The 8,086-nt window shown below is 36.4% G+C and overlaps 1 protein-coding gene across 1 annotated transcript in view; it reads right to left on the bottom strand.

Annotated features, from left to right (window-relative positions):
• Positions 1–400: 400 nt before the first annotated feature.
• The window catches only part of LOC139966596 (poly(rC)-binding protein 3-like), a 188,434-nt gene continuing 180,748 nt past the window's right edge, over positions 401–8,086 (bottom strand). Inside the window, exon 14 of the mRNA XM_071969798.1 lies at positions 401–6,155. Within this exon, the coding sequence (XP_071825899.1) occupies positions 6,113–6,155 (43 nt within the window). The 3' untranslated portion in view covers positions 401–6,112. The remainder of the gene's footprint in view (positions 6,156–8,086) is intronic.

Here is an 8,086-nt window from a genome sequence, read left to right as displayed (position 1 = left end):
TGCCACTTTCCTACATCATAACATACCACTCCGTTCTCACTTCAGATAAAAGAAAGAGTCCCCCCCCCCCCGCCCCCACGGTAAGAAAGGAGAAAATAAGAGTTTCAAGTGTTTCCCAACGGAGACAATGTAATGTAACGGGAGCACAGGCTTTTTTATAAGTGTGCAGTTCTAAGTGGCGGTCACACTGGGCGACAGGAGGTGTAAACAAAAGGGGGAGGGTGGAGGTGGGGGGATTTAAGGAAGGCTTTGGAAGCCCTTTAATCTAACGTTACTTCCACTGTAGTAGTGATACTATAGACGGCACTAATATAGTATAAGAGATTGATTTACAGAGATGCTGCATGTTGAGTCAAATTAAGACAATGAACGAGATAGAAACAAAACAAGAACGACGTCGTAATTTTCCAAACCACTTATATTTGATTATTTTATATCAATAATACCATAATGAGCACCATGATCTCTACGTTAAACATATTTTCGTTAAAATAGAAATCCAGACGAATAGAAATTGAAGTAAGAAATAAACTCAATTTTGACATATCACTGCAAAAAGATTGTACTTTTGACGAAAAAAAGAAGAAGAAATAACAGATAAACCTACCCATAATAATGAAGTGTTGTTATAATTCTACCCGAACATAATCTTTTGATTAAATCTATACGATAGTCACGTGACGCACTATATAAGCCTATATTCTACACTATCTGATAGCAAGTTCACGTGCGACGCTTATATAAACCTCTTAAACCATTCGTGTGTATACATGCGTGTGTATACATGCGTGTGTATACATGCGTGTGTATACATGCGTGTGTACACATATATATATATATATATACATATATATAATATACATACATATATATATATGTATATATTGTTGAAGCATGTAGCATCTGATCTGAAATATATTATTGATCAATTAAAACTTAATAAAAGTAACTATATACGTGACAAATTTCTTACTTCGAGATTTCACTGACGAGGAGATGTGTGACAAAGAATCTCGTAATATCAGCTAATAAGTGAACAATATTTAATTAACTGTTGTGTCCACAGCTTTGGTGAATATTGATCATACTTGAACTTTGCCGTTGTGGATCAGCCTCACAGTATATTGTGCATGGATTCTCCACTCTACCCCAACCCACCTATATACCACAGAACCAACACAGTCTGACGGTAGTGACATCATGAAGTCACGACTTTTTTGCTACAACTTAAAGATGGTAGGTCGTTTCGTCAGACTTACGTCATGCTTTGCAATTGTATATGCATCGAGTAATGATGATACGATAGTAAAAAACAACATGAAGTATATATCTTGCTCATGGTTGTTGTTTTTTTCTACAAAAGGAACTGATACACACAGAACAGGGTAACGTATATAAAGGAACTAGGATCACGTGACTCCCGACTATCTTTGGTTCAATTCGCAGTGTTTCACAATATGATGTGTTATCAGTTTACGTTTTTCCTTTCTCAAACCTGGATATTTCACACAGACATGTAGGGTTCGGGGATGTGAAGTGCTGGGTTTTTCGACACATGACCTATTTCTTTTAGTAGTAACACTAATAGAAAGAAAAAAAAATCGCTCTGTAATGAGAAGAATGATGGCGGACCACCTTTAATCTAGCAAATTTTGCATCCGCCTTTTTTACCCGTTTCATATTAAAGAGATTTCTTTATCACTTTATCACTATAATTTTATTGACATATTTATAACATGGCGACGTTGTTGGGACTTAGCCATTGGGACTGATAAAATTCTTTGCTCAGGACTATTGAAATGAAAGGCGTGTTAAATGTTCAAATCTTATATATATCTTATATATATATATATATATATATATATATATATATATATATATATATATATATATATATATATATATATATATATATATATATATATATATATATATATATATTTATATATATAAGCGGAATGCATGGTACTCTATATCCTGCTCTATATACTGTTACGCAAAACCGGAATTGTTTCCTTCGTGAAGTTTAGTTATCATTGTATTGTGTGCTTGACAAATGTGCTGGGTTCTGTTAGTAGTAGTACTAGTACTACATCAATCAGTCCTAATAATTTAGTAGCATCAATACTAAGGTATACAGAACCGAGTTCTGTAGCAGGCATAAGAGTTTACTATAGTATAGCATATGGCCAGTACTGATGATATATGGTATATGATCAATACAATGACATGGATGCATAATACTACTGCATAGACCCAAGTCATATCTAGAGTTCCTCTATAAAGGAACTCTAGCCATCATGACCCGGTATAATATGCCTCATGTGACCATGCCCAATACTAATAAAGCAGCCATAATATACTATGGCCCAATACCACAGCAGGGATGACACTATGGTTAAAGAGGTGTAATGGTACTGGCCCAATACTATAAAGCGGAGAATACCGCGGGATAGGCCCATTACTGTAGCAGTCATAATACTATGGGTGTAGAGCCAATACTATAGTATAGGCATAGGTTCAATGCTAGAACATGCATCATTTTGTCCCTATAAATCTCTCAGTAATAGGACAACCAATCACCACCAAGGGTTTAAGGAACCATCAGGAAAGAGTTTGTGCATGAAAACCATAATTTATCTGTGTCTCTTCTTTGCTTTTCATACTACATGTTTACTAAATATTATTGCTAAATGAAAGTATGCACAGCAAACAAGGTTAAAACGCGGATGCTGCTTTCATATATATATATATATTATTGAAATATTTAATTGACGACAACGCCACGTCATAAAACAAACGCCAATATTAATCAAGAAACAAAAATTGGTCCCCAGAAAAGAACTCCAAATACCCAAATCGTAACGAATCATATATATATTAATGCAGATTTTAGTTTTATGATTCCGTTATTCGGTTTTTGAAAATAATTTTCAGTCCGTCCCTATAACGGCTTAACATGATCATCAGCTGGCATGATTGCAAAAACTAAAAACAATAATAATAAACTAATAATAACATTTTGCGGCTGAATTATGAAAATTGCAGGCGCCGAACAAAAGTTTTGAAATGTAGTACATGTATATATGTAATGAGAGATGAAGAAAGGAAGGATTAAAATTCAACTAAGAGGTTATAAAAATTGCGGCAAGAAACAAAACAATGAGTTGTTATCAATATAGCAATAATAAGAATTTTTTTTTTGTACAACTCATATAACAGAAATCTGGAGGAGTCTTTTATTATTATTTTTTCTATGAATATGTTGGCAAAAGGAAAAGCGAAGAAAAGAAAGGACAAAAAAAAAAGAGTTGAAGATTATACCTGCACAAAAATTTAAAATTTTAAAGGAATAAAAGCTCTACGGACTAAATCTATATGCAAGTACTATATATAGGTAAACGTATAATATGGTAATGATAAATACTAAACAATACATCTTTCTTTGGTTTTATTAGTTTTTAGCGTTAAGCCATTGTTAATTTCTACTTCCTGGGCGGAATTCAAACCAAATTTTATTCACTGATATTATAACATACAAATCTCATATTTAAGTAAAATGAAACATGATATAAATCTTTTTACATTTCAGAATAGCACACCAAATGTCAACAACCGTAATGACGTCAAACTAAACGGATTTATTTATCTTATAAGCAAACATCAAAATCACGTGTGCCAGTCTCGTAGTATCATTAAGTTGATACAATGATGAAAGTGCATAGAGACGCCTATATATAGATATATGAAAAGAAGAAAATACAACCACGACTACAAAACCACGTTAATCTAAGCTATATTGTTCACTGTTAGGCTAATGGCCTAAGCTTATTGGTCTGGGAGATTCTGTTGGCGGGAACTTCAAACTTGATATACTGCAGATATTTCCTATTATGGCCAAACAGGGCATGAAGGCTTCATTGTATTCAACTTTCATAGATTATCTTTTCAACTTACCCGAGAGTAAATTCACTCAGTTAGGCTATATAGACCTATATGCTGATGTATGCTGATATATTGTATGATATCGCCTACATCGGAATTGTTGCATCAGTTTGTATATAGGCTAACGGTAAATTTAGACTACACAGTGTAGCTATAAGCTATATATGATTGGATATCTTCATATAACATATGCAGCATACTTGAAATATCATTACAGGTATAAATAAGACTTAGTGAAGTTTCCGCCAACAGTAATGTCGCCAGATTATTGCCCCTTGGAATGACATATTAAAAATGATACAAAACATTTGTCTATACACTACTTGAGGCTGTCGCAAGCACATCATTCACCAGCTAGCTCCTCATCAAAAGATACTTATATAGAGAGTTATACTCTTTAATAAACCATATTTAAACAATGTTAAGGGCGTATAGTTTACGTTTGGTAAACTGCAGGGATATAAAAGAAAGTCATGTTTGGTCGTTTTTCTCTACATGATATACCCGCTACTTGTAGTTATGAGATATTCCGTCCACATAGGGAGTTTTTAATGTCGTACGGTACCTACTCTCTGGTCAAAACGAAGGACGGGTGGTTCTTAATTGATAAACATATTTCTATTCTTAGTGATAAAGTAAGGAATATGTGATGTATGATATATGAAATATGGCATTGTTGCGCTGACCGAGCTTAGGATTATCATTATGCAAGTTGCTTGTGATATAAAAATAATATATTTTGTCTTTCTTTTGAAACTGTTTAAACACCTGTTTAAATGAACCAACATTACAATACCGCCTTACACCGATATCTAGTGCACTCGATTCAATGAAATATAGTCCAAACATGGCGCAATTTCATAATACACTATAACCACAAACGACCACTTCGTCTTGCACCAGTAAGATGCCACATTACCTGATTATTATAGCCTTTAATTCCTTAAATTGACTTCCTGACTGGTATTTGCAACCTATAGATGCTTTAGGCTTTAGTTTCATCGGCTCTATGTATATTGGTAGACCTATCTACACTTAAAAGTGATGATGTTTGTATGAAGCCTCTGTGGGAGGATGACAACGAAACGAGAGGAGAAGGATCAGTCATAAACCAGAATGCTTGTATAATATTATTCTACGTTGGGTGTGTACAGACCTGAAAGTAGGGGCGTCGAGAGGCCTTGGCGGGCCCGGGGATTATATGCAATTAAGACCCCATTTTAAAGCCTTCAATTCCTCTTAAAGCATGTTATGAAAATGAGAAAACTTCTTTATCACATATTTCCCCCTTATTCACCCGGACCCCGAGACTTTAACCCCCCTTACTAGCCCCCCCCCCTCAGAACGCCAGACAGTACCTCTAATGATACACCAAAATTATATAATGAGACTTAGTAATGTCCATGACATGGGAATCTGGTAATTGGCCAAGTACACCAATTACTGACAATTAAAGCTTCTCTTTGCAGCATATATTAGACTGATTTACGTGGATCTACCATGAAAGTATTATGTGTTCAATCGTTGAACAATTTCCCTGCAGAACGGTTCCTGAAAATTTGCCACTGTGGACCTTAGATGCACGTGCGTTGGGCGTTTAGGTCGGGCGCCGGGTATCCACCAGGCACCCATTTGAAGTCTTAGTTAAGTATATCACGAGAATGAGACGGCATTATTCTTTATCCCACTATTTCCCCCGTACCTTTATTGACTCCAGACCCCGGGACTACCAGCTCTCTGTCCCAACTCTTGTCAAGCCTAGTTATGGAACTCGAAGAGACTCAAGTATGAGACTCCATGGAGAGCCCGAAGATGGACAATAGCTTGTACCAAACGAAAACTGCGACGGGGTTTGCATGGGGGAATTCATCACGACATAACATCAAGATCTAACTTTTGGTATGTTTTAGAGATACGTAGGCGGGAGGACTCAGACACTTGCTTATGAAGATTATAAACGGTAGACGTAATGTCATCAGATTGTTTTGTCTCAATGAAGAGGCTGGAATTGTATAAGGTGAGTATATAGCACCATCAGACGGCACCACAACCACTGACTGTTATATGGATTTATTATTAGCGGGAAAATAGTGCAACATAACGTGTAGAGCCTGCAGCTGTCATCTCCGGAGGCCTGTAGACGCCATCAGCGATTATTATCCTTGTACTAGTAAAGGCCCAGTCCAAGGCCCATAAACTCTGCCGTCAACCTGAGGAGGAAAGGAAAAGAGATACCAATTAACAATTCTTTGTAGTGACAGGTTGGGATGTTGCAGTTCACATTGGCGTATATCACATTCATACGTCATTTGCGGGTCGGTACTGTGTGCATGGGGTGGGGAGGGGGTGGGGTGGGAAGGGCATGTGTCATGTTGTGCACAAAGACGAATATTTCAGTAAATAACGAATGTATTGTTTCCACATTGTAACATGCTAAAGTTACTCGCTCACCCCAAATATTTTATTCTAAATATTTTTTTCTTTATTTGTGTTTGGAAGATACCTATGTGCTCATACAGAGAACATAAGGACCAAAAAATGGTCTTATGCCCCGAGAAAAATATATTTAGTAATGTTTATTGAAACAATTGTTATACATAAATAATCACATCTTTGTTACCAGAAGTCATATGCATGATATACTGGCATATTATATACAGAATGATATATGATTGTAATAGGCTAGGTCTTTACATGGCTATTTGAATACCTTTAAATTATTATCTGCAAAATGCCGTCGAAGTAGTGCCACTTGTTTGTTCAAACGTTATGATCACTCAACTGTTTCTAGCAGTTTGAAACAAACATTAAGTATGTAATTTACCCCCAAAAATATATGCTTTTGAAGCATCCAGTGATGTACCACACACAGTGCAATGTTATGTGATGATTGTACGCAGTCATTCGTTGCAGCTGTAGGACCGACACGTTTTTCATGGCGACTTTGTATAAATCTGTGCTGAACATCATGCTCCAAAAGCACACACACTACCTATATGAACAGCTCTGAGCAGTTATCTGGTAGAAACAGGATATTTCATAATGCTTATACTGTCAGTAAAAGTGTTCTCACGCGTTTCGTGGATGAAGAACTACAGTATAGATTTTTATGTAAAAAAAATCTAACTTGGCGAGAAAAAGTAGATAAACAATGCATGAGTGCAGTGACGTCATATACCCTATAGAAAACAGTTCGACTATCCGAAAGAAGCTCTCCCACCGGTGAAGTTATCATTTAAAAGAACACAAAAATCTGCAATACCGGTAAAAATTGCTACATATAAAAGTCACAATTGACATATATGTCTTAAGGGCATTGAAGACTCGCCCCAACAGCATGCCGCCATCTTTAAAAAGTTAACTTTCCGTTGCTTGCTTGTGAAGGTTTTCTCTTGTCGCTACAAAATGCAGACAGTAATGAAACGTGATACCTTGTTATCTTTAGCTGGACCTGAGATGTCCATCGCTGTATCGTTTGTACACTGTGCTGTGGGTATTGACCGCAGCTGTATGTACTGACTGTACACTAGTGTCTAATTACCGACGGTAGCAAGCTGAATGTGTATTTTCTGGGAACGATGGTGGTGTCTAACACTTCTGTTACACCTCATTCGAAACTAGGTCAGATTACCGGCATTAGACGTTTCTTTTTGCGCGAGTCTTCACACCCTTTAATTCGACAATAGCATTGTCTTAAGCCGTATGTAAAATGCCCTGATTCTGAAAACAATGACCACGTGATGATGACGCTCATACGCGTAAGTGACATGTCTAGGTTAATTGAGATATACCAAGTTTATTTATAAACCGTATAAATATTTACAAAGAATCCTCTTAAGAGGTTTTCGTTATCAATCCTGATTAAACATCTCCAAGTGGATATAAGAATAATTTCAGTTGATAACAGTGTAAAATGAAATTCTCCTTGACCTAGTTAACAGCATTCCGCTGCTGATACCGCTGGGAGACCCCGTTTAGTATTTCAATTTTATACATACTTGATCTAAATTTGCAACAGTGAGTTCATTCATCCACGTGTGACTATATGAGTTATTAGCGTACCGTATCCGAGATGAGACCGGAAGGAGATGTAGGCAGGGTGGATGGAACGAGTGTGGAGAGTGGATGGAGGGATGATGGA

The sequence above is a fragment of the Apostichopus japonicus genome, chromosome 4 (assembly GCF_037975245.1).
Source record: "Apostichopus japonicus isolate 1M-3 chromosome 4, ASM3797524v1, whole genome shotgun sequence".
Classification (NCBI taxonomy): Eukaryota; Metazoa; Echinodermata; class Holothuroidea; order Aspidochirotida; family Stichopodidae; genus Apostichopus; species Apostichopus japonicus.
Note: the sequence above shows the minus strand (reverse complement) of the source record. Positions and strands in the feature narration are given on the sequence as shown.